Source organism: Numenius arquata, chromosome 2, assembly GCF_964106895.1.
Source record: "Numenius arquata chromosome 2, bNumArq3.hap1.1, whole genome shotgun sequence".
Classification (NCBI taxonomy): Eukaryota; Metazoa; Chordata; class Aves; order Charadriiformes; family Scolopacidae; genus Numenius; species Numenius arquata.
The window spans coordinates 116,530,867-116,557,595 of NC_133577.1; the positions used below are offsets into that span (position 1 = coordinate 116,530,867).

At 41.4% G+C, this 26,729-nt stretch overlaps 2 protein-coding genes across 4 annotated transcripts in view; one reads left to right on the forward strand and one right to left on the reverse strand.

Annotated features, from left to right (window-relative positions):
* Positions 1–6,685, forward strand: part of LAMB1 (laminin subunit beta 1) — a 49,276-nt gene extending 42,591 nt beyond the window's left edge. Inside the window, exons 28-33 of the mRNA XM_074144624.1 lie at positions 82–226; positions 996–1,203; positions 1,440–1,581; positions 2,431–2,607; positions 3,844–4,003; positions 4,889–6,685. Of these exons, the coding sequence (XP_074000725.1) occupies positions 82–226; positions 996–1,203; positions 1,440–1,581; positions 2,431–2,607; positions 3,844–4,003; positions 4,889–5,025 (969 nt within the window). The 3' untranslated portion in view covers positions 5,026–6,685. The remainder of the gene's footprint in view (positions 1–81; positions 227–995; positions 1,204–1,439; positions 1,582–2,430; positions 2,608–3,843; positions 4,004–4,888) is intronic.
* DLD (dihydrolipoamide dehydrogenase) lies at positions 6,308–23,212 on the reverse strand. Of its 3 annotated transcripts, XM_074144625.1 has the most exons (14): positions 23,090–23,212; positions 22,003–22,078; positions 21,134–21,213; positions 17,778–17,846; positions 15,273–15,342; positions 14,802–14,902; positions 14,319–14,462; positions 14,050–14,151; positions 12,692–12,882; positions 11,203–11,373; positions 10,627–10,816; positions 10,110–10,247; positions 8,480–8,569; positions 6,308–8,373 (listed from the first exon to the last, which is right to left on the reverse strand). In XM_074144625.1, exons 1-14 carry the CDS (start codon positions 23,126–23,128, stop codon positions 8,308–8,310), a joined length of 1,527 nt encoding a protein of 508 aa, XP_074000726.1. In that variant the 5' UTR covers positions 23,129–23,212; the 3' UTR covers positions 6,308–8,307. The 3 variants fall into 3 exon arrangements, with proteins under 3 accessions (XP_074000726.1, XP_074000728.1, XP_074000727.1); XM_074144627.1 differs by lacking the exon at positions 14,319–14,462 and having other exon boundaries at positions 6,318–8,373; positions 23,090–23,178; XM_074144626.1 differs by lacking the exon at positions 17,778–17,846 and having other exon boundaries at positions 6,318–8,373; positions 23,090–23,128.
* Between the last annotated feature and the right edge of the window lie 3,517 nt (positions 23,213–26,729).

Sequence of the window (26,729 nt, forward strand, 5' to 3'; positions counted from 1 at the left end):
CTATTACCTCCAACTCCAACTGAATTTTTGTTTTAAAGACAGGCAAATATGTAATCAAGCCTTACATTTTCCTCTCCTTAGGTTGCTGAGGCAAAACAGAGAGCTGATGAAGCAAAACAAAACGCACAAGCAGTTTTGCTCAAAACCAATGCTACAAAAGAACAAGTGGACAGAAGCAACGAAGACCTGAGAAATCTTATTAAGCAGATTAGAGACTTCCTAATGCGTAAAAACCTTACATTTAAATCATATCTTAATTCTAAGCTTGTAAACTATCTTTAGCTCTGAATCATCCTCTAAGGGGTAATACAATAGTTATGTGTGTGTGTCCCCGCCATCAGCCAGGCGTAGTGTGCATGATGAAATCTGGAAAGAAGGGAAAACCGAGACAATAGGAAAGTGAGCGCACACTGTGACATGTTGTTGTGTTCATTTCAGTTGAGGCTGTTGTCCTGCTGGAGCTTGCCAAGTGTGTTCATAAGTTCTGGCTTACGGTCTTGGAAAGACCAAGTACTTTTAAAAGGGGAGGAAAGTCAGAAACTGTGAGTTTATCTCTCTGTAAGAAAGCAGGTAAAGGTTAAATGAGGGCCTTGTTCGCTAGCGAGCGGCGGCACGGCCAGCCCCTTCCTCCCCTGTTTGCACAAGGCCGAGTGTACTGTTAGCACAGATACATTTATGTGCAGCTGTTGGCTTCCTTTCTGTGGGCTCGCGTCTCCCCCCACCAGCCCCAGCCTGGTGTAACTAATCACCAAGATCTTCAACTGGCTTCCAAGAGACTCATGCCAGCAGGGCCCACGCGCCTGCTGGGCCTCTCCTGGGAGGGAAGCTTCACCCTAAGGAAGCAGTTTTAACACCTTGATTTTCTTTAAGTCTGGGGGAGGAACTTTTGCCAAAATTTTCCTTCTTAAGAGAGCAGCTGGACAAGAATTTGAGTACTGAGACTTGATGGGGGGAAGCTTTCACTCACATCTTTGTCATTTGTGTCCCTCTACTAGAAGACAGCGCTGACCTGGACAGCATCGAGGCAGTGGCTAATGAAGTGCTGAACATGGAGATGCCAAGCACTCCCCAGCAGCTGCAAGCCCTGACAGAAGATATTCGTGAGCGTGTCGAAAGCCTCTCTGATGTCGAGGTCATTCTGCAGCAGAGCGCTGGAGACATTGCCAGAGCAGAAACACTTCTGGAGGAAGCTAAAAAAGCGAGGTACGCAACCCTGCTCTGAGTGAGCTGCTCTCAGTCACCACCACCTTGAGCCAGACTTTCGTTTCATTGTATCAGGAAACGATAACAATTTCATTGATCAGGACGTTAACTTTCCCTGATGTAGATTCTCGTTCCTTCACTAAGGGGCAGATATGGCCCTTTGCACTGTACGACAACTACTTTTTCCAGTTCCAAAGTAAAAGCATTTTTAGCATTAACATGGTTTTGCTCCACAGCAAAGGTGCGACAGATGTTAAAGTCACTGCAGACATGGTGAAAGCAGCACTGGAAGAAGCTGAAAAAGCTCAAAATGCAGCTGAAAAAGCCATCAAACAAGCTGACGAAGATATTAAAGGAACTCAAGACCTGCTGACCTCCGTGAGTTCTTTACAAGTATTTCTTAAGATATAGAAACAGCACCAAGTCTGATACTTAGAAACTGCTGTAAGCCTGTCTAGGGAAGGCTCTTGGGTACCACAAATCAGAGATTGTAATTTAAACGAATCTAAACCATTCTTGCCTTCACATAAGCTTTTGAGTTAGTATGACAGATGTTAGGAAACCATTCGCTCTTGGGAAAAAAAAAAAAAAAAAAAAAGGCTTTTCTCACCCACATCCTGCACCACTGAAGTTACACGAGCAGGATTGTGACGCTCTAACACAGCTGGTGTGCCAGGATCCCTGGAACGTCATACCTGTCAGCACGAGGGTAGTGTGTTGGCATAGCCATGCTATCGGTGTCATCCACCACTGCAGCACGAGACTAAAATAAACAAATGCCGGATGGATTAAAGTGGTAATTGCTGTAGCCTGGCCAGGTAACGTATTTACAGACTTCATCTCATAGCCCTCATGAGACCGTAGTGCTGTCTATACCTGTGAAGCTTGGCCAGCCTAGAAGTTATGCGGCTTCACAGGCCCATTATTAAATGATGGAGTCAAATGTCTGAAGTTTTGCCTGTGGATTAGGCAACTCTTGCATGTGTAATGAAATCAGGTAATTCTTAACCATGTTCCTTAATGCTTCTGCAGCTCCACATGTACCACATCTTCAAGCAGGGGGCTCTTTCATCCTGACTGCAATTGGCCATTTGTAACAAAATTGAAACACTGGGTTTTATATCAGATCTACGGACATGAACTAATTAGTTGATCAGGACTTATCCAGAAAGCTTACTGTTATATTCAGTGTCTTTTGTAAATGTAACTGTTGTCCCTCTTTGTTAGATTGCATCTGAAAATGCAGCATCTGAAGAAACCCTGAACAACGCCACCTTACGTCTGTTTGAGCTGGAGAGGAGCGTTGAAGACCTTAAGCAAAAAGCTGCTACAAATTCAGAGAATGTGGACAATATAGATGAAAAAATGACTACTGCGAAACAAAATGCTGAAGAAGTTAAAAAGGTAAGAAGCTCAGGAAGGATGTTAAGGGAAAGCCAACAAAACTCTCACCCCATGTTTGGCTAAAGGAACATCAGTGAATACGTGTGAGTTATTTCATTTATTAGTCAAGTACCAGGGTCAAAAAAAAAAAAAAAGGCAAAAAACACCTAATGCACTTAGCAAAGACAGAGAGAAAGCAGTAGTGGGAAATTTTCAGGTTCTAAACTAGCTGCAGGAGACCTGTCATGCTGTCACACTGTCAGCGTTTCATAGATTTGTTTCTGTCCCTCAGCTTTAGTCTGCCACAGGAGAACTGGTGATTTTCCCCCCCCCCCCCTTCCATAGGGTATTTATGGTTCTGTGAAAATGACAGGATGAGGACAAACAGCCCAAAGTTTGGCATGTACAGAATCAAGCAACAAGAACAATTATTAGCTCAATATAAAACCAGAATAATTTCTAAATATCAGAGATGCAAAATTTGCTCTATGACCATATGGCCTTGCTCCCAATGGCTGCTGTACACCTTTGTAATAGCAAAAGAACGCTCATTAACAAAACAATTGACAAACCTACCAAAGGAAGTTCCATCGCTCTGATCTGTGGCCTATAGTTAGCCCATTGGTCTCCAGAGAGGCGTTTTCTGCCAGGAGAGATGTATTATCCATCAAATCAATTATTTCCAAGCACTAAGTAGTATTTCAGGTGGCTGTCAAGTAAACATGAGACTTCCAGTACTGCTATGGCTCGTTAACTTGTGTATTGGTTGAATTCAGTTAGCTCATAGGAACCTCTCTTAACCTCAGAGAAAAGCACAGCTGAGAAACCAGCCTCATGACTTCTCCAGCACCTCACCTACACCAGCAGGGCAGCTGTTCTCCTTAGTGGAGAGTAACCAGGGTGTTCCTGCCCAAGTGAGAGCATTCAGCCAGAGGCAGGGCCACTTCCTTACCACATACAGCTTTCCATGAGTTAACTGTGTAACTGAATCCCGTAAGCCCTTGCCAAGTGTTGGTCCTAAAGCTGTGAAACAGGCACAGGTTTGCAAAAGGGTAACTGATGAGTTTTCACCCCAACCCCTGGAGTCCCGAATGTTAAACAGGAAATACCCCAACGCTGTTTTCTGCTTTTGTTACCGGAGCTACCAGCATAGTCTCTCCTTACACCCGGATTAGGAAAGATACAGGGAGGAAATGCAAACTCCACTGCGTTGTCTTTTGAATGAGCTCCATCTTGTGCTTGACTCTGGAACAACAGGTCCTCAACACCGAGCTGAACGACAAGTACAGAACAGTGGAAGACCTCATTGCCAAGAAGACAGAGGAGTCGGCGGATGCCAGGAGGAAAGCCAGCATGTTGCAAGATGAAGCTAAAGCCCTGTTGGCTCAAGCAAACAGCAAACTCCAGCTGCTCAAAGGTGAGGCTGAGGAGGTTAAGTTGTCATCTTAAGAGTATGAAGGAATGTCATGCTGTTAAACTGACTATTTATCGATCAGCAGTAGGGGAAAAATGGAAGTTAATTGTTTGTTACCGAGGTCTGATCTGCTTTCCTTATTCTTATGGAGTCAACACAGTCTTTTGAATCAAAGATTTCTATAAAAAAGCTGAAACTTAGAGTGAGACACAAGTTTCTGGTACAGCACCTGTACCTGAAGGTGCTACGTGTAGGGAAGAACACAGGGGACCCTGCGGGGAAGGAACACGGCTGCCGTGCTTAGGAGGAGGACTAACCCCTTCAAGCAAGGCCCCCACCTTCAAACAATACCCCTCCCACGCCAGAAAGCTATTAAAACAAAAGATAATCGAGATATGTCAGTTCCAGTTCACAGATTAATGTACCATTTCCCCTTGGCAATTAAAGTTGATTCAAGCTGGAGGGGCAATCTGCCCCTAACTACCAGGGAGGGAGCAAACTTTTCCTTCTGTTCTTGCCAGGCCAGGAACTTGTTCTTCCCCTCAGCTGCTCCTGCGGAGTTGCAAAACTCCCTCAATAGTCTTAACCATAACAAGCCAAAACATTTCTGTGAAAGCCACCACACAGCAGAGAATGACCATTATTTTCAACATGAACCAAAGTGTACTTTTAGATTTCCACTTCAGCAAATTACTTCCTTCTTGCTTTATACACACCCCTGTTAAGGACACAAAAAGGTGCCATTCCAACCTTTTTTTTTTTTAATCAGATTCTCTTCCACAATAAAATTAAATTTGACTAGTAGCTTATCTGTAACAATAATGATTTACATTTTACTGCATTATAACACCCCTAATTAAGCTGGTTTTCCCTTTTCTTTGATGACAGACTTGGAAAATACATACGAAAACAATCAAAAAGTTCTGGAAGATAAAGCCAAGCAGTTGGTGGAGCTGGAAGAGACCGTTCGCTCCCTCTTACAGACAATCAGCCAGAAGGTTGCTGTTTATAGCACGTGCTTATAAACGGGAGCAGGAAGTGCTTGCGTTCAGGATGGATGTTACAAGTATTACACTAGTTCTTTTTGACATTACACTAAGACCTGATGAAGTGAACAGGTTTTATATTGACTTTCAAGTCACAGAACCAAAGACAAGTAACTTTTTGATGTTGAAAATAAACAGTACTTTTGTATCACTGTATGTACCTTGTATGACTCACTAACATTCTTCCTATTTTCGGTAGCTGAAATAGTAAATCAATTAAACCTTTAACAAGTCTTGGTTTTAAACTGGTTAGAGGTCTGATAAAGTCTTGGCTCCAACAGTGTAATTCTAAATAAGGGCTCCAATTACCATGAAAAGAGGATGGTCACTCAGAACAAAATGACAAGGGATTGCAGAAATCCCATCCTTGTGTGGTCAGCTAGCACCCACCCTGCAGCAGAACTCACAAAGGATTGTTTACCCTCTGCCTGATACTCATTTAGGTTTAACGCTAGTTTCATGTCACTGATGATGAAACACTTGCTGTGTGAAGTGGAAGCAGAGGTCAGCACTGAAGGGGTGAGTGCGGTTTACATTTCAAGCACTGAATTCAGGTGATAAACCAAGCTTGGAGGATCGAGCCTCTCTGGAAAAGAACTGCGAAAGTTCACAGAGGACTGAATGCAAACAGGTTAAGGAGCTGCACACAGACCTTGCTCTCCCCCAACAGCTTGCGCTCAACAAAACACCAACATGACTCTTTCCAAAGCGCAAGAGTAACACCCAGCTCACCGTACTGCAGCTCAAAGTTACGTAGAACAGTGCACCTTCCATTGTATTGTACGGCACAAACTGATTTACAGGATTCATCAGCTACACAAATTAGCATCCAAAACATGCATTTGTACATCCTGATTGCAAACCCTGACTGAGGAATACATCTGTGTACATACTTGAACCAGCACCTTACCTAACCTTCACTAACATCAGCAGAAGTTGGTCAGGACAGCTGTGGCAGAATCTATCGCTACCCAAGCAAACTGCAGAGCAGTAGGTTTAAAGAAATAATTAGCCTTAAACTCCATAGGTTACAAATGCTAGAGCAAAAAAATCCATCCAGGAACTGATGACCATACCAGCATCGAACACCTCTTCACTGCCAGTGTACTTAAGTACAATCTGCAAACCTAGCAACGTTCAGACTTAACTGCCATCAGAGCACTGACAAGCGGCTCAGGAGCTCGTCTTACTTTTAACTTCACAAACACTCTTTGTACGCTTAACTAGAATAGGAATGTCAGCAAGAAAATAACAATATAGTAACAATCTTAAGGCCTTGAATTTTATTTTCAAATGTCAGGGACACTACAGTTTCCAGTATAATTTTAGTAGTATTCTTGATTAAAGCTTCCCTGACATTCCAAACTTCATTGAACATGAACAAAACAAGAGATGAGAATTTGTAACTGATGAATCTCAAGGCTGAACTGCTGTAAAACTGCCCCAAATATTGCAGGAGGTGGAGGGAGCGGAAACAGAACTGCTCCAGAAAGAGCAGGGCTTCTAGGAAGAACTTGCAAAGCACAAGATAACATTTAATAGCATTTACCTGCAACAGGTAGAAGTGATTCCAAAATGTCTAGATTGGAAGAATCAAGTTTTAATTCCCTCACTATTGTCTCACCTTTGCTTTCCCTTCAGCAACTTCCTACCAACACCTGAAAGCAGATCCGTATTAATTCGCTTACTCCAATTCACAGATACACTGGGTCAATCTCACAGCCTGGTGATAACTTTAATGAGCTGCTGTGGTTTAACCCAGTCTACAATTAAAAGAAGAGTTAAAAAAAAACAAAAAAAACCCAACAAAATAAAATAAAACGAAGAACAGTATCACTGGTGTTTGTTGATTAACAGGCATCTTAATAAAATGGTAACATTGGCATCCATTTCCATCACTCGGTACGGACACTGGATCAATACTTCCTAAGAAGCTGTAAAGAAAGGCAGCAGGATACAACTGTCTTGTACATACACAAACCCAAGCAGCTTTTGCACTGCTTTCTGGATGCACCTCTCTCATCTATCATGCCACTGGCATCATGAAAAAGGACACACACAATAACAGCAGGTATTGAGGAGGTTCTTGAGATTTTCTTCAAGGCAGAAGAGCTTACCAAAAAAAAAAAAAAAAAAAAAAAAAAAGAGATTAATGGCAGCCTGCGAAAGAAAAGTTAAAATGAGCTACTGGGACCAGGCACATTCGCTACACATAACAGGGCTACTCCAAAGATGCCATTTGTTTGTTTCTTCACGTATTCAATGAGGAGTAACAGGGCCAACCAGCAAACAAAATCCAAGACGACCCTCCAGCCATGTTAAATATTTATTAAGCTCTCTTGCTACAGAAGAGACAGAAAGAGAGCACAGAATAGAAAACAGAAAAAGAATGTACGTCTTAATTGTGTGGAGAGCTGACACCGCAGCCCTTGTGTGTGGAAGGTGCAGGATAACCCTTATGTCATAACACTTAACAGCAAGTGCTGCTTCACTTCAGCATTTCAAGTTTAAGAGAGTTGGACATGGAAGCTTTAAAAACAGAAGAGATTAAGTAGCGGTAAGATAAATTTTTCTTCAATCTTTCATTTCTCCATCAGCACTCAATTTTTCCCCTGATGAGTTTTCAATATGAAAACATGATGTGTGGAGAATCACACACACACACAAGAGTATTTTTCTCTTTAAAAAGTCAGTATCGTTTTAATGGATCTATACGAGCCCCTCTTCTCCCAACACCCTAACACTACTAGGTCAAAACAAATGTTGGTACTTGTATGTAAGAAGTAGGTTAAATACTAAAGTTAATCCCTTCAGAAGGAAACACCTTTTTGTGCGGAAGTGACAGTGGCATTTTAAGTGCCAGCGGCATTATAAGTGCCAGCATTCAACAGGCTTAGTCTATCACTACCTCAAATAAGAAAACACCAGGTGTGCTGGACACTTATTTGGGGTTTTGACCAGCACACCTGGTAATCTCATGCAGCAGCAAAATGTTTGGTTTTGAAAGAGAGAAGAATTCTGTCAGGCTGTTTTTCTGAAACATTCATCATGTAAATAAACATGTAATTTTAAGTATTCAATTTACAGAGACAGACTGGATAATTCCACTTGTTCCAAACTCTACTTGTTTAAATATTTGATGTTTAAAATGAAGAGATTCGTTTCACGCAGTCCTAAAATCCTCAGACTCAGCCTTCCACAAGGGCCCACCGTCCATTTTCAGAGATGTACTATACACGTACAAAGATCTGCTCTTTTATTTTAGAAGTTGATAGCTTTGCCAAAAGATGCTGCTAGGTTTGCTTCCCTGAAGGCTTCTGACACTGTCTGCAGAGAGCAAGCACAAAAAAGGTACAAGTCATTAGCGTTTACATGTGATTACAGCATGTCTGTGTAGCACTGGTGTTCAACAGGCTGTTTACAAAAAACTTACTGGGTGTGCATGGCAAACTCTGGCTACATCCTCACATGATGCTCCGTATTCCATAGCAAGGGCAGCTTCATTAACCATTTCGCCAGCACCCTGTAATTTAATGGTATTTGTAATTAGCACAAATCTTCATGCAGTTGCCCATGTTCCCCTGAATCACTAACAGCTTATTAATAAGCATCTTTTGCTAAAAAAGAAGTTGATTATAACTAGCACTTCAGCTGTGTTCTAGTACAAAACATTAAGTACTTAATCTATTTGGTGACTGCGCTCAACCCTAGCGCAAATCTAAACATAATTCTTAATGAGAGTATTTTTTTCTCTCATTACTGAGAGTTGTGCAAAATCCGGGCCATTTTCCCACCGGAAGATACCGGTCAGATAATGCCCACATTCTCATCAAAGCTACAGTGTACATGATCGCTGCTGAAACCTCCCAAATTCCAGTGGCTTCCTGGGAAGTTAAATAGATAACTAGATAAACAAAAGTATTTTACTACATCTGCACCCTCATTTTTATTACTGTGAGTTGAATTTATACCTATTTACTCAGAAAACATTTCTTTGAGGAGTTGAAAACAGTGACATCTGCTGTCACATTTTTAGCATTCAGCTCCACAATCATAACATTTTCCCCCAGCCTTTTCCCACTGAAGAAAATGAGTCTGTCTGACACCAATAAACCTCATTTGTGCTTCCTTTAAAGTATGTTGATTTTTAAATGACTGGCATTGTGAGAAAAAAATAACGAGCATAACATTTGATTATGTATTGCTATCAGAAATTATGAGAATTAGATTCAGAAACAAAAAGCCTATCCACTGGTGTTGATAGTATATCCATCCATAGGAATAAAATTTCCTTTCAAGGAAAATGGAGAGCAGTTTTAAGTGTTTCTTTTAAAGAAAGTAGCACACAAGATGCATGGCAGTGGTTTTGCATATATCTTTATGAAAAAAAAGAGAAAAAGATTACTTAAAGTTAAGATAAACAAAACAGAGAGAGAGATTAGGGTCTAACCTCGGACTGTGTGGGACAGGGGAAAATGATACATTTCCAAAATAGAATTTTCTGATTTCTGATCTTTGCAAAGGATTCTTAAAGTTCCTTAAGTTACTGCCCCCAGATTTGGTGACCGCAGCATGAGGCTACCAACTCTGCTGGAGTCTGACAGTCACAAAGGCAGGGGTGGGGGGGGTGGAGGGAAAGAACACACCAATGAAAGAGCCCTGGTCTGTTCAGCTCCCTCAACTTCCAGAACTTGAGTCAACAACTTCTGCTGTTCTCTTGAGTATTTGGCAATATTCATTCAAAAAAAAAAAAAAACCAACACCAAAACAAAACAAAATCAAACCCCCAAAAAATCAAAACACAAACACCCAACAACTGGTCAGAGAAACCAATTAACCCTAGTAATTCTTGGGAAAAAAAAGAAAATGCTGGGTCTAAGACCAAAGTAACGGAAAACAGGGAAGAAGGCAGGGCTGCAGAAGAGAACAGGAAATAAAAGTGACTCAAATCTTCCCTCTTCTTACAAGGACTTACTCTTAACTTGACAACTACTTTGCAACTGTGCAACACGAATGAAAGCCCCTTACAAAGGCCAGAGAGCAGCACAATTTACAATACTTACTGCGCCTAAAATGTGAGCGCCCAACATCCTGTCTGTTGATTTTTGACTAAGTATTTTCACCATGCCATCTGTGTCGGCATTTGTCTTTGCTCTACTGTTCGCAGCAAACGGAAATTTCCCAATTTTGTATTCTACACCCTACAAAACAAGTACATGTTACTCAGTGAGTGACCAACAAGAACAATGTAACCACAGAAACAATTTGGTAAGTACAAGACCAGAATACAAAAACAAAAAAATCCTAAGACATACAGAGCAATGCATAAGAACAACCACCAAAAGGGATATAAGGGGATATTAGAAGATTAGCAAATGAAAAAATATAGAAGTCATTCACAGAAGAGAACTGTCATCCTCGAGAGAGTGGCATGCAGGAGGGAATCATTCAATCATACACCCTAAGAAATAAACTCATATGCAGAAATTCTCCTGGACCAAATAGCTGGATAAACTACTAAGCAATGAAACCACGCCCCAGGTGGAAAACAGTTTTGTGTGAGAAGAAAACAAACAGTACCTCTTCCTTCAGCTGTTCTTCTGATTTGCCAACCCAGGCCACTTCAGGGTGAGTGTATATCACAGAGGGTACGCAGTTGTAGTCGATGTGAACTGCTCCCCCAGCCATCCCTTCTACACAGAGAATGCCTTCATCCTCAGCCTTGTGGGCCAGCATCGGTCCAGCAACTACATCACCAATAGCATAGATGCTATCAGACCAATGAGACAGAATAAGACACCGTTTAAAAACATCCTAGCACACCTAGGCTACCTTATATAACAGTCAGCTTAAAACATGTTACTGAAAACTCTTTAAAGTATTAAATTTCAAAAGAAATACAAAGTATTTCCACAGCAGCTTCCACAGAATGACCACACTTCAAGAACTACTAGTGATAGGAAATACACACAGGAACTTTTAAATTACAAAGCTTCAAAGGTTGACTAAAAATCTTTAGTTCCTGAAATAATGAGAAATTATGAGTTTGTTACAGAAAAGAAAACTATATTCTAAAAATTGAGAGAGTGGTTTAGTAGGTTAAACTTTAAAAATAAGAGTTCTGCTTTAAAAAAAATATTATGTAGTATTACTTACTTTGGAATTTTGGTTTGGAATCTGTTATTGACTGGGATTCTCCCCCTCTTATCAAGTTCAATTCCAATATCTTCAAGACCTAGATTTTTTGTAAAAGGACGTCTACCAATGCAAACCAGGAGCACATCACAAGTTATTACTTCCGCCTTGCCACCAGAAGCAGCTTCAACACTATAGAAAAATAAATAGCAAAACCACTAAGCTGTAAATCTTCAGTGTTGTATTTCTCTGACTAGTAACCAATATGATCCTGACAGTGACCTACTGGCTGCATCTGGCATCCAAAACACTTGATTCAACTGCCCCACGCTCCTTCCTTACAAAAGTTGAGGAGTAGAAGAGGGAGGAAGGGACAGTAACTCCTATTACATTTGTTAACAACTCTTAGACACAGAAATTTGGGACAAATATCCACTAGCAAGTAGCATGACCTGATACAATCAAATCTGTACAGCCAAATAACTGGTGCTCAGTATTCGACATCTAAACTATGTATATTTTGGGGGGGGGTAGGGCCATGGATTCTGAGCAAGCTTTCTTCTGGCCCAAACACTCATTAGCAGCTGCCCTGCATCATGTGCGTCCCTCAAGTGCATCTTTGTGTTTAACTGCACCCAGAACAAGCTGAGTTCCTGTGCTCTGAGAGCGCAAGAACCAAAGCACGGTAAGTGAGGATAAATAGGAAATGTGTTTCAAAAGCATATTCCTGAGATAAAATGAAACTCTAAACGTAAGAACAGACTACATGAGAGACACAATCAGCATCAGTGCAGTATGTAAAGAAGCCCAAATCTAGGACTTTTACAATGATGAAGGACAAACTATACTGAGGTATGGCAATACAGCAAATACAAGACTCCATATTAAGATTCCAGCGGAAAAAAAATCCCAACATTTAAGCTTACTTTTGTTAAGTAACATTAAGCATCTTAAAACTCAAACTACAGTTTATGCAACCAGACTGCAGAGAGAACACACTAACAAGAAAAACAACAGAAGTAGTGCATATGTATGGACTTTTACAAAGCAAACTTGCTTTCTACGTTTCTATATTAGCTCTTCACCTATAAGTCTTCAAAGGGCTTAACTATGGCCACTAGAAGACACCCTGGGGTAGTTTCATTTATTTCTACTCAAAAGCAGTCAAATCTCTGCCACGCTTATTTAGAGACAAGGGAGGTATGGACAATATAACCCCTCCAGTAAGCAGCCAAAAATTAATGGTGTGAAAATGACTGTATGAACAATCATGATATTTATGTTAATTATACCAAAAGTAAAGATCTTCCATGAAAAGAATGATTTAGAGTTCTGCTTTGATTAGTGATCTCACTAAAACAACACCGGTTTTATACTAGCACACCTTCAACTCAAGTCAATGGAACCTCTCCTGTATAAGCAATCTAGGACTCAATAAACCCAAAATTATGAATTCTGTAAGTTAGAATACAGGAAAAATATTTTCTTTAGTTTTATGTTAAATACTCACGCTACATCAATTTTTCCATCTGGTTTCTTGGTAGCACCGGTAACTTTGGTGTTCAGTTTAAACTTCAGTCCCTGCTTCTGAAGAATACGTTGGAAGTTTTTAGAGATCTCCATGTCAATTCCCATTCCACCAACATGGCCCATGAACTCAACAGCTGTCACATCCGCACCGAGGCGCTGCCAAACTGAACCCTGCAGTCACAACAACACGTGTAAGTTTTTGAAAGGAAAACTTCAGATTTCTTTACTGTAATACTTATCACTTTGATTGTAAAATTTTGAAAAGCAGGACAACATGTAAGAGCAAAACGATCGGCTTTTACAAACATTACAGTGTAGGATAAGACATGTCCACTATCTGTCCCATCCTTTCCACAAAAAAAAAAAAAATAAAAAATTTATCACTGCTTGTCTGCATACCCAAAACTTCAGTGACTGAATTCACAAAATTATCTTTTAAACAAATAACTAACAAAATAATTAAGTATAAATTAGGTATATTTTAGGCTATAGATATAGAAAAATTAAAAATTAAAGAATCTGAGTGTAGCTCAGAAAATCCAAAGGAAACTGTTCGCGGTGTTCTAATAGGACTACCAATTATACTAAAATAATATCACATTACGGAAATTTTATGCAATAAAATGGAACCACTGTGGCTTCTATATGTATTTATAACCACTACAATCAGCTTCACCAACAAAACCCATACACATGCTCAAGTTACCCACATCCACCCAACACAGTATTTCACTGTGCTTACACTTTCCCTGCTTAATTGCCAGCAGGCTGAGCTGCACTAAGCAGATGGGTGAATTTGCAAGCATTTGCAAGACCAACAAACATACATTCTTCTTGAACCACACAGGTATGAGGCAAAAGGACTCAGACCAAGATGAACTACAAAGTTTCCACTCCTTTGGTTGTTAGATAGAATGCGTGCAGTCATATCACATACAAATTTCTTGGTATTAACTGCTATGCACAACAATTTATCCTGGCTTGAAATGAACTTCCTTTAAAAAAGCAAGTTCTCTCATTTATATAGAGAGCAGGTACAAATCTCAGTGAAAGTTAACAACAACAACAAAAAAAAATCCCTGTATGAGGCCCTGTACATTCCTCTCTCATTTCTCTGCTTAGCTAACCAGCTGCAGGAGTACTGATCCTACAAACAATTATCCCAGCTTTTCTGGTAGAAAAGGGAGCTGGCAGGCTATGAAGTCCGAATAGCTTCATTACAGCTCCCTCAACCAAACATCTGTTAAATCACAGCAGCACAATCAAATATAACACAAAAAAAAATAACACCCTGTTCCCATATAAATTAAAGACCAAGTGCTTTAAATATCCTCTCACCAGTTCCACACCAATGACTCCTGCACCAATGACAACCATCTTTTCAGGAACTTTTTTCAGTGACAGCGCACCAGTGGATGACACAATATTATCTTCATCAATCTGATGACAAAGAAATCCACAAAGGGAAGTTTACAATCTCTTTTTTTACATTATATATAAGACACATCGACGTTTGAAATACAATCAGATGCAAAAAATTATTACACATTAAACTGTGTGGGTATTACACATTGAAAAACAATACCATTAAGATTTCAAATACATACAGTAATTCCAGGGAAGGGAGCAACTTCAGAGCCTGTGGCTATAAGTATGTTCTTTGTATTGATAACTTGTGTGCTGCCATCGTTTTTGGTTGCAGTGACTTGGTTTTTGCCAGTTATTTTTCCAAACCCAGGTACGTGTACAACCTTTAGTAATCAGAACACAGTAAATTCAGATTCAAATTACTTATGGAAGTTACTCTGCATTTAACCTGAATGTCACTAATGCTTTAGAGAAGCTGCTAACATGTACCTTTGCATCACCATCTAGTACAAATCACAAAGTAATTGTATACTATTAAGTAAATTAAGAACAAAGGAACTGCTCATTTAAAAATTTCCTAGAAGAGAAGCATTCAAATTCTGCCCTTGCTGAGTCAGTCACTCAAATTAATTTACGTGGCAAGAACGTGAAAATCTAAAAGACAAGAAATTCAGATCAGAAAAAAAATCATGGACATACCTCAGTATATAATCCAAACTAACCTTGTTTTGTTTAAATAAATGAGCAATTCCACCTGTTAAGGCCTTCACTGCACCACTCTTCTGTTCCATCATCTTCTCTAGATTCAAACGGATTCCTGTAACTAAGGTTAGAAAAAAACCTTCTATCAAACATTGTAGTGTTTTTATTTAAAATTTATTTTATTTATTCAAAGCGGTTAATTAACAGCTCTGACACAGTAAGATGTCTTGAATGGCCCTACTAAACAGTAAAGGCTACATTCAACAACTGCTATGCTAAAAAGCAGTATTACGCTTTTCAAATATAACTTATCTAGCCATGACTCAGGGTTCAAGGAGTAGACACATCTCCCTAACCCTCCAACTGACAGGTAAGTTGAAAAAGTTTTATGACCAAAAATATACAGTAGTCAGATTTGAATGATTAAATTTGCTTGCGGATGGAAATCATTTATGCTAACAGGCACTTAACAAGCTGCTCTTCACACTCACTTTCGATTCCTCTATTAGCGAAATCTTTTCCATGGGCCAAGTGATACAGATGCGAGTTGTTCAGCAAGGCCTAAAAGAGACACACAGAAACGTGAACTGGGACATACATTCATGATTGAAATTATATTACCAGGAAAAAAAAAAAATCTGATGTTATTTGCAAAACAGTCTCACTATGAAAAAAGTCCGATATCTACATATTTCAAAAGGCGTATTTCAAACAGAAACTGTACTCAGCAGCTTGTAGTGACACGTTTTATGAAGTTACATATTTAACATAAAAATAAAAAAAGTTAAATTCACACCTATCCTTTTTGCTCTTTTCACCAGATAAACTGCGAGGATTAAAAAAATAAAAATAGACTTTACGTAGATGAAAGAAAGATGATTCTGACTTACAGGAGAATTTCCTTATTTCTCTCAGACTACTTATCAATGAAAAGAGGATACAGAAAAACCAGATGAGGGAAGTCTATACTGAAATCTCTGTTAAAATTCTAGCCCATGTACACAAACTTGAGTTAAATTTTGTAGTTGAGTAGTTGTGCTAAAGTCACACAACCACATAGGTGCTCGAGCTGAAGCTAGATGGCTTAGACCTAGCTCAGGTCACTGAACATTCAGAATTCAAAATTAAAGTTAGAATAGTTTTTATGATGATGTTTATAAATCAGCAGCTTGAAATGCAGAACCTCTAGAACTGTATTTCTATTAGAAGTAGCAACAGGAAGGGATCTTGGTAAGAAAAATGGTGTCTTCCGCCATAGCCATCTCAAACATGGTATCTTTTCAAGAAGGACAACAGCACAAGTCTGAGTAGAGTGAAAGCAGGCACAGTAAAACACTCAAAGCACCTTTTGAAATACCTGCCTTATATACCCACGCTTGAGTTAAACTAATACTGTCAGAATAAGATAATTCAATTTTTATTAATAAGTCTTATCAACTCTCACTCTTTAAAATCAATTTGTGCATTTCATGTAACTGTCACAACCCTGAATCTGTAACATCCAACATCACTGAAGACAGAGCCACCACTTCAGACTTTAGTAATTCAAAAAGAAAAAAATTCCATGCCCAATGTATTATTTTGGGTGGCTTTTTGGAAAGGAATTTTCAAATAGATTGTTATTGCCTCAGTGTATGCAGCCTATGTATCCACTTCTTAAGAAATTTATTGCTATTAAAAAAAAATTCTGCATAGCATCCAAGTTTAGCCCTGGGTTCAGATGTATTTTCTTAATAACTTCAAAAGGAGTAAAAAAAAAAAAAAAAAAAAAAGACTCAAGAACAAAAGTTAGTTTAATAGATCCTAGCAAAGTTCAACACTTTTAAAGTAACATTGTTGATCTACACCTCATTTTTTAGTTTTTCCTCCATATATTATGATATTCTGAACTTCATTAGAACTATTCATAAATGTTTAGGAAAATATATAGTTTTTAAAACTTTGTATTTACACTGTATTTTCTCCTACCATGCTAACGGAACCTTTCTGAGCAGACAGATTAAAAACAGCAATATAGTTAGGAGGGATCTTGGTATGAAAATTATGTCTGTTACTACAGCCATTACAAACCTGACATTACCAGTGTCTTCCTTCACCTGCCGGGTGCTAATGAGGCAGGCTCATTAGCACCCCGCTAGATAGAGTAAATTAGACTAATAAGGCTATCTAGGAATATCATTGTTCTTACAAGCCCTAGTTATGAAGTTACTTGAAACTGGGCTGGTAACATCAAGTATTAGGTTCTTCTCAACTTCTTTTTACTTCTCCTTTCTGTCAGAGTGCTTGCCTTGGACTCTCCCTTTTCTCTCCCCACCTGCACTGCTCCCCACGAGCGCTACTGGCCCCACTCTCCAGGCCATCCTTTGGGGCTGCTGAAAATACTATTTTAGCTTAGACTAATATTTAGAGAATTAATCAACTAGGCTCTTTCTACAGTCAATGGAGAGAGACAGCTCTCTTCAGAGCACGGCGCATCCAACCAAAACCAGAGTTCACGATTTTTCGGGGGTACCCCTCTGCCTTTAATTTAGATTTACTTTCTCTACCCCTAGTGACACAGTTCCACATTCCTTTAACATCATCTTGGACAAAACTGCAGGTTTATTTTGAACAAACTGATATGAGAGGATCAAGAACTTCACACGGTAGACTACAAGAGATACAACCATCTGAAACAGTTATCACTGTACTCAGTCACTGGTTACAACACAGACTCAACAGCTCATCAGATATATCTTTATGCACCTCTGGTTTTCATTCTCTTCCATTCTTTCATTTGGGAAAGCCCACAGAGAGTTTGCAAACAAAACACTTCTCCTGAGCAAATAACATTTTAACCCTTTGTGTTATTTACTTGGATCTTCAGCTTATTTGGATGGCAATTTCAATTTTTAAAGTACATCAGTCTTCGAAAAAGACTTAAGGAGGAGTTTATCAAGTGACACACATAATATCTGTTGTTTTTAATGAAGTTATGACAAACTATGTACACTTACCTTGGACGGAATACATCCAACATTCAAACAGGTTCCACCTAAGGTTTCATTTTTTTCTACACAGACAGTCTGGGGAAGAAGCGGGGAAAAAAGAACTTTTTAGCCATACTATGCCATCATTTCTTTACAGGGTATCTGACAAGTTAGAATTGATGACAAAGACCAGGCATTTACCTAATAGCTCTTCCTGTAAGTGCCTTGTTAATTTCATACCTAGATTTATTTTGTGGCTCAGATTTCCCCTCCCTCACTTTCTTCCCTAACTTAAAAACCACAAAATGGCTCTTGCAACAAAATTCTCTACCAGAATAGTGCCACATTAACCAGTGCACCATTTATACTTTCATGCAAGTTTAAATGCTGCTCTTCTGCTTCAAAAATCCAAAGATACCTCACTTAAATACAACACTCAGTTCTCTGAAAGATATTCCCCTTGCAATTAAAAAAAAAACAAACCTGCAAAAAGCAAAAAATGTGAACCACGTAAAAGATTCCTGAAAACAATTGATCACAAGCAAACAACAGACAAATAAACCAATACATGTTACAATCACATGAAGAAATCTTTTAAAGAAAACAAAAGCCCCAAACCATAAACATTTCCCTCTCTAGATGTGCTATCCTGCAAGACCCTTTGCTATAAAGTTGTGCCAAGATCTATAAAGAAAGAAAGAATAAAAATCAAGTAAAGCAAAGCCAAGCAAAAATAAAGTCATTACCAACAGGGATGGAAAATATTTCATTTCCTTTTCATCAACTTGCCAACATCAAAGTGTGCAAAGGAAAAAACGCAACTGACAAAGTTTCAAGTAAAAACAGATCACTTGTGGAGGCGAAGAGTGTACTATAAACCTTTTTTATAGAAGCAAAAGAATTGGCATCTCCTTCTCTGCAAGGTGCACACATGTTCAAAATAATAGTTCCTTGGTTTATACTCTAAGAGCTCCAACCTGCTGAGAAGTGACTGCCGAAGTGAAAGCCTTTCATCATTTCTCTAAATTGCTGCTTTTCAGCACCAGACTCCTCCTACCTTTACCCAATTCTGCCTCATCCACTGTACATCAGCTTCACCAACACGGCCAAAGTTGCTGAAAAGCCAATGCCCAGAGAACACTGTTGGCAATAACATGGCATGCTGTGGTGGTGATACAAGGACTTAATGCTTGTGCTAGCACACGCAGCACTGACAGGGAAGGCTTAAGAGTTCAGTAGTTCAGTAGAGCACACTCAGGTTCTTCCATGAATGGGGCCACTACAGAATCTGTCTTTTTGCCCTTCTCAGAAAAACACCTGCCTACGTTCCTCAAGGACAGTATAAACATTCTGCATGTTTATTCAGTGCTACAGGTGACATGCCAAGAACGTCTAAGTATTTCGCTCACTCCAACTAGCTGTGAAGCAGTATAACAAAATTATTTTTTTTACCATGATGAAAAGCAGAATCCAGGGCACTTTTTAACCTCCTTGTACTTGGTGCCCTATTGTTAATCACAGATACAAAGGACATGAGCACAGCATTGCTCCAAGAAAAGCGTGCATATAGCCAGAAAAACTAGCTTTAGACTAAACAATCATGAACCTACATGGCAGAAGGCTTCACTCTCAATTAAAACTCTTTAGCCTGGAGAAGAGAGGGTTGAGGGGAGACCTCATTAACGCTTGTATGTATCAAAAGGGTGGGTTGAAGGAGGATGGAGCCGGACTCTTTTCAGTGGTTCCCAGTGACAGGACGAGGGGCAATGGGCTCAAGCTGGAACATAGGAAGTTCCATTCAAATATGAGGAGAAACTTCTTTACGGTGAGGGTGACAGAGCACTGGAACAGGCTGCCCAGGGAGGTCGTGGAGTCGCCTTCTCTGGAGGTCTTCAAGACCCGCCTTGATGCAGTCCTGAGAAATGTGCTCTAGGCAATCCTGCTTCAGCAGGGGAGTTGGACTAGACGATCTCTACAGGTCCCTTCCAACTCTCACAATTCCGTGATTCTGTGAAAACCTGTAGCACTTAGCACCTTTTTTCTCAGGTACTAATAGCTCAGCAAAAACATGCATCAAAAAGCAAGAGTATTTATTAAGACCAAAAAAAATTCAAAAGCATGGATAAAGACACCTCAATTATCGGCACTAGATCACAGGCAGATGTAAAACTTCTTAATGGAATCTCAAACATTTGTATTTTGGTGGAGTTACACATTAGAAGGCTGAAAGATAACCAAAGAGACAGCACTGAAACTCAGCTGTGAGCATAATGAGGGGTAACACTCAATTACAGAAAAGTTTAGGCTGAAGGGCCCTCCTCTGGAGGCCAACTAGTCAAACCTCCTGCTCCAAACACAGTCAACATCAAAGATTTATCAGGCGGTTCAGCCAAGTTCTGAAAATATCCAAGGGTGAAGACTACATGCTATCTGGGCCCTTGTTCCAGCGTTTCACTGGAACTCCACTCATCTTACCAGAAGGTCTAATCAACTCATTTCTGTCATGAAGTCCAAATGTCATAATTCAGAAGCACTGGACATACCAGCCAGCAGGAACACGCTCAAGGCTGCTAGCTCCACCTTCTCAGATTTCAAAATAATTAAGAGAAGAATAACATAGTACCAAGAGAGCAAGCTGGTCTCATATTAAGGAACAAAGGTAAAAAAAATCCTTCTGAAGTCACAATCTGTATTTTCATAAGTTTAGAAATCTGAAATGCATTACGCATATATAACTCTCACAAAACCCAATTAAATGACGCATCATTAGCATACATCAGATAAAAGTTGTCGCTTTCAAAAGACATACAAAGACAACAGAACAAAGATGAACATAAATAAAAGTAAATTAGATACTATAGTATTTCTAAAGAAATATTTTCACCTCTAAAATTCTCACATGGCAGTGGAATTCCTCTACTCACATTCAAAAACCACATCAGTTAAATATTGTTTTTTGTTCTTTTAAGGTCCCTAAGTCTGTTCTTCAGAATATTTTTTCAGTGGCCTTTCTGTCACTGTCTCAAATGCTCCTGCACCCCCCTTTTTCTTTGTTGGGAGAAACATTCCTTCCTAGCATTCATTTCCCACCTTCTCTTCCACAAGAGCATAAGCCCATCTCAATTATCACTTCCAACCAAAAGCAAGCTGTCCTGAGCAGCTTTGCCAGTAGCCCAGCAAGGCTACAGACAGTAATACCTTCACGGCTCCATTTCAACTTCTGTATAATCTGGGTAAGCAAGGTAAAGAAAGATTACCAACATGGCAACGGCATCTCATGCCCCAAGATGTGACAGAAGAATTTCAGTTTTTCAGTATCACACAAACATCTTCCAAGTTCATCTGGATGAATACTCTGCTACCTGAGTGTGGTCTCATCTTACCTTAAATCCAAGCTGAGCTGCTTTGATAGCAGCAACATAACCTCCAGGACCAGAGCCGATAACTGTGACATCAGCATCAACTGAAACAGAGCACATTTGAGTTATTTTTGTTTCCGTAACTCACATTTTACTGCATGAATAACAGTTTATAATTTCTGAAGTAATTCATGTTTGAAAATACATTTTTTTAAAAAAAACAAAATGGCTAGTAGGAATAATGCAACTTAATAAACTAGGTTTAGATAAGTAAATTACACCTCACATCCAAGAGAACCTTTCTGGACAAAAGAAAAGGTTGTATGGAGGTATTCATTCTGTAATAAAAACAATAGTCTTAAATTTTGCAGGGAAAATAATGCAAAATGAAATGAGGCAACTGAATTCTGTCTGACCCATCCATCCTGCTAAAGTCCTTTAAGATGTCTGGATAGTCTGGATAACATTCTTCCAACATAGCTTCTACTGACGTTTACTGCAAAAGATAAATGCTTACTGAATGCCATAAAATCAGTAGTTTATAAAGGAGAAAATATGGCTGAAATAGATATCCATGCAACCTCTATTGATTACGAACGCAGTAGAAGCTATGAACTTTGTACCTAAGTCATATCTCGTAACCACAACCTCCTTTGGAATATTAATTACCATGGCTGTTCTTACGTTATATAAAGTTCAACTTCTATTTATAGCTTTAGCTTGACATCAAATAGGGCAAATAAGCCATTATTTTTCATCTAAATCTCCATGCTGACATGGATTCTCCCATCACCTAGAAGACTGATTTCTGAGTTTGAAGCACCACTTTGGTTTTTGAGGGTCTTTTGGGTTGCTTTTTTTTTTGTCAAAAGAAATTCTTCACAATTAATTACCTTGATCAGCATAGGTCCTTTGCGACACTGCACAAATTCCCTGGAGACCATGATGAATTCGATCAAAATGGCTTCTCTAGAAAGGGAAAAAACCCCTTAATTTTCAAAGTTGAAGTTTACCCCTGAATAAAAATCAGCATTTTAACCACACACAGACAAACACACAGTTATAGTCACCAGTTAACCAAACCAGGAACAACATGACTGAAGCGGACTCAGAGGGCACTGGCTGGAAGGAGAGATAGAAGTCGCGCTGCCATTTACCTGCTCTGCAACCTCTGCCAATCATTACACCTGTTTTCACGTCAACATCGCCTAAGGCTGCCTCTAACCATACAAACTTTCAGCCCTTCACACGGGGCTCTCAAACCACTTAATGACACAAATTAGCCACCCACAGGAATTTATGAAGAGTCTTCCATAACCACCCCTTTCTCCCACCTCCCGTGAACAGGCAACATCTCAGAGGTGGTTCTGGAGGGCACGACTTTTCCATTGCAATGGGACAGCACAGTTGCTACGAGCACCTCACCGGCACCTCACGGGCCCGTCCGGTAACTGGAGTGGAGGATGCTTCTGGAAGCGTTTCCGAAGCCCTGCACGCTGCCCCAAAGGCGGGAACAGACCCTCTGACAGCCGGCGGTTTTCACAGCCACAAAGGTATCCGCCCCCGCCCGGCCGCTCCCTCCGGCCGGAGCCTCCTGCGGGCCGGGACACCCCTCTCCGCTCCCGGGAGGGCCGACAGCCAACGACCTGCGTGGCAGCAAGGACAAGACCCCGAGCCCACCGCTCCCGGGGCGGCGTGAGGCCCGCCTGGGGCCAGGCCGCACCGCGTCCCCTCAGCCGAGCCAGGGCCGCGCCGGGCGAGGAGCGACACCCCTTCCCGAAAGCAGAGAAGAGCAGCCAAGCCCCGCGGCCGCCCGCCGCGCCCCAGGGCGCCTGCTCCGGCTCCGCCCGCCCTCAAACCCTCTCCCGGCGAGGGCTCGGGGGGGGGCGTGAGGAAAGCCCAGGCCCCAGCTCCCGAAGGCGGCGCGGCTCAGCTCCCACCGCCTGCCCGCCCATCCGCCGTCCCCCGCCGGCGCCGTACCCGAGCGAGCGCACAGGAGACGCGTCCCCAGCGCTGCATGTCCGCCACCCCCGGCCCGCCGCCGGCCCGCGCCCCTCAGCCGCCGCTCCAAGGACTCCGCCGACCGCGCAGGCGCAACGGGCCGGGGCGGGAGGGGGCGCGGCGGGAGGAGAGGCCGCCGCCGCGCGGGGGCGCCCCCTGGTGGAGGCGGCCGCCCGGTACAGCGCTCAGAGCGGGGCGGGGCCTGCCGAGGAGGGGCGGGGACATGCAAATGAGGTTCTTAAAGCGGCAGGGCGCTGCCGGGGCGGAGCCGCACGGCAGCGGGTAGCGCTACCTGGCACTAAAATTAACGTTCAGGTCAGGCAAAGGAGCTCACAAACCCACATCTAATGGATAAAAATAAAATTTGGGAACTAACAAAGTCAACATATTTCATTTTTCAGAATTAAACTTCTTTCTTCCAAACGGACACAAGAGAAAAATGTTTCGCAGTAAGAACAATTGGCCATTGGAATAATCTCCCCAGGGAAGTGGTGGGTTCCCCAACATCGGACACTTCTAAGATTCAGCTGGACAGGGTGCTGGGCCATCTTGTCTAGACCGTGCTTTTGCCAAGAAAAATTGGACCAGATGATCCTTGAGGTCCCTTCCAACCTGATATTCCATGATTCTATATGGCAGAGAAATGTACATAAATCCAATTTTTAAAATACTCAAAAATATAACAGCTAAGGCATTTCAGCTTACCTTCAGCTAAGGTTTGGAAAGGATTTCAGGTGACTTGGTATAACTGCTTTCAGTGTATTTAATCATGAAAAATTTGAACGAGAATACAGAGGTGATTACAATTAACGCACCTTCATTTTGTGGTTTTTATATTCTTCCAGGCTACTTGTTCTTTAGAAACAAAGGTGCTTGCCCCCGTGAACCATCCTCTTTTTGGACTTCAGTATATCAGTATTTGAAAATATGGACCCTTCATCACCTGTGGGGGAGCAACAACAGGCCATTTTACTTCTGTACTGAATTCCACCTGGTTTAGATGATGTGCGATATTCTGTTCAATTTATGACAAAAACATCTAAATGTGACTTCAGATAAGTAATATGCAACATAGTTCATAACACTGATTGGCCATCTTGCCCAAAAGTGAAAATATTTTCTGTGAAGAAAAAAAGTTCCCAAGTCGCCTGTACTTATTTTCCAGTTTCTTGCATAAAATCAAGATTTCCATGAGGTGGCAGTGTTCTCTCATTTCCTGTACAGAGAAGCACATCACTAAGCACACGTTTTGGAGATCCCTTAGAAAAGAGGAGTAATATACATAAATGCAAGCCTGTCTGATTATAGCAGACAAATTATTTAGAGGAGCCACCCGGGAGAAGAGCAATTCACATATTAATAACATGTAGTCAGATCTGTCGAAAGCGCACCAGCTGATGAACGTGTTGGTGCCTGATAAAACTGTGTGAAAGTGCCTGCGTTCAAAATGAAAGGCCGTATTCCGTGGGCAGGATTCCCCTTCTGTCTTTCTACATCAGGATTTATCTGCTTGCACCTCCAGCAGCACTGTAGGCTGGACGCACCTGATATTTTCATTATTTAAGTCCCTAACTCTTAGGCTGGTTAATGAGAAAGCAACCTGGAGCTTGCCAATGCTTGCAGCAAAAGTATCATGGCCCCATTGTTTCCTCCCATCATAGAATTGTTTTGGTTGGAAGAGACCTTTGAGAGCATCACGTCCGACCATTAGCCTATGTCCTGGCTTGAGCAACACGGGATTAATTTCTCTTTCAGTAATTTTACTTTTCCATAAGGTCTCTTCTAATGCTGGGGAAAACTGCACTTTTAGAAGACTCTAATGATTGAATTTGTGAAAATATTTACTTTATAGCCATCCATGCTAAGTGAGTTCCAAGATCTCAGTGTTTTCGAGCTCACCAGGTGCGGGGATGAGGAGAAGCAAGATCTGGGCACTTGACCCCAGCTGGCCAACAGGATTATTTCATACCATGAATGTCACATGCAAAATAGATTTGAAAGTTTGCTGAGTAGTTCTCTGTCCCCTGATGGCTGTGATCCTGAGAACTTCTTGCCCTGGTGTTGGACTCCTGAGCCCTTCCCTTCCTCCCGAAGCTGCAGCGCTCGCAGTGTCTGACATTTGCTGTCCCCTGCCGGGAGTGCACAGCTTCCTGCTGACAGCATGGGCTCAGTATAGTCCTTGCATTTTTTATATTGGTATTGGGATCCATATTGGTTCTTTAGTATTATTATTGTTAATTATTTAGTCTTATTCTATTTAATCTGTTTAAATTTCAACCCTTGGGTTTCCTTGCTTTTCCTGATTCCCCTTCCTGGGTGGGGAGGGGTCATCGGGTGAGAGAGTAATTGTCTAAACGACAATAAATTATTGTGGGTTCTTCAAACCACAACAGCCTAGCACTGCTAAGTTATCACTAAACCATGTCCCTCAGCACTACATCTGCACTTCACTGCATCTCCCCTCCTCACTAGTGAGCCAACCAAAGAGAATAAACAGCAAAAATCCTCCAGCCGTAGCTATCTGAAAGTACTCAGACAACACATTTTGATTCCCCATGGCCTCCCAGCCCCAGTGCACAACAGGGCGCCAGAGCGCTGGCAGTGCTTGACAGCGCCTGAGTATTTCTTGGGAAATTAAAAGTTTTTCAGACATAGATCTGAATTCCATGAGCACATTGTTATTGCGAGCAGCGAACAAGACCATCTTCTGCAACAAAAAATGACTAGAGGCTCTGAAGGACATGCTTTGAACATGTCACATCTGGGTAGCAAGTGCAAGAACAGGACAGGGCAGAGAAAAAGCCTCCAAGTGGGAAGCTGAGGCCCCAGCAGAGCTGCTGGAAAGCCCTGTGGGGAAATCTCCTCAGAGTCCTCAGTGCAAGAAGGATGTGGACCTGTTGGAAAGGGTCCAGAGGAGGGCCACAAAAATGATCAAAGGGATGGAGCATCTGTGACAGGCTGAGAGAGTTGGGGTTGTTCAGCCTGGAGAAGGGAAGGCTCTGGGGAGACCTTATAGTGGCCTTGCAGCATCTGAAGGGGGGCTACAAGAAATCTGGAAAGGGACTTTCTACAAGGGCATGTAGTTATAGGATGAGGGGTAATGGCTTCAAAATGGAAGAGGGTAGATTTAGATTAGATATCAGGAAGAAATTTTTCACTATGAGGGTGATGAGACACTGGAACAGCTTGCCCAGGGAAGTTGTGGATGCCCCATCCCTGGAAGTGTTCAAGGCCAGGCTGGATGGGGCTTTGAGAAAGCTGGTGGTGGTGACCCTGCCCATGGCAGGGGGGGTGGAACAAGATGATCTTTAAGGTCCCTTCCAAGTCTAACCATTCTATGATTCTATGATCTCTTTGCACTTGCTGTGTCCCAGCCAGAGGGCTCAGCCGTGGGTTAGTGCTGCACTGTGAAGTTTTCTCAAATTAGAGAAGATTCTGATGAATACTGTGGCCGCCAAAGAGAAGGCGGCTTATGTTGTCATTGCTTCAGGACCCAGGAGTAGCGAGAGAATGTAGGGGGCTTGGGGGAGTGCAGAAAGCATCAAAGCATGTCTTGGTGGATGGGGACAGTGGGAAGGTGAAGGGGCACAGGGTGAAGGCAGGGCTGGACCCCTTCATG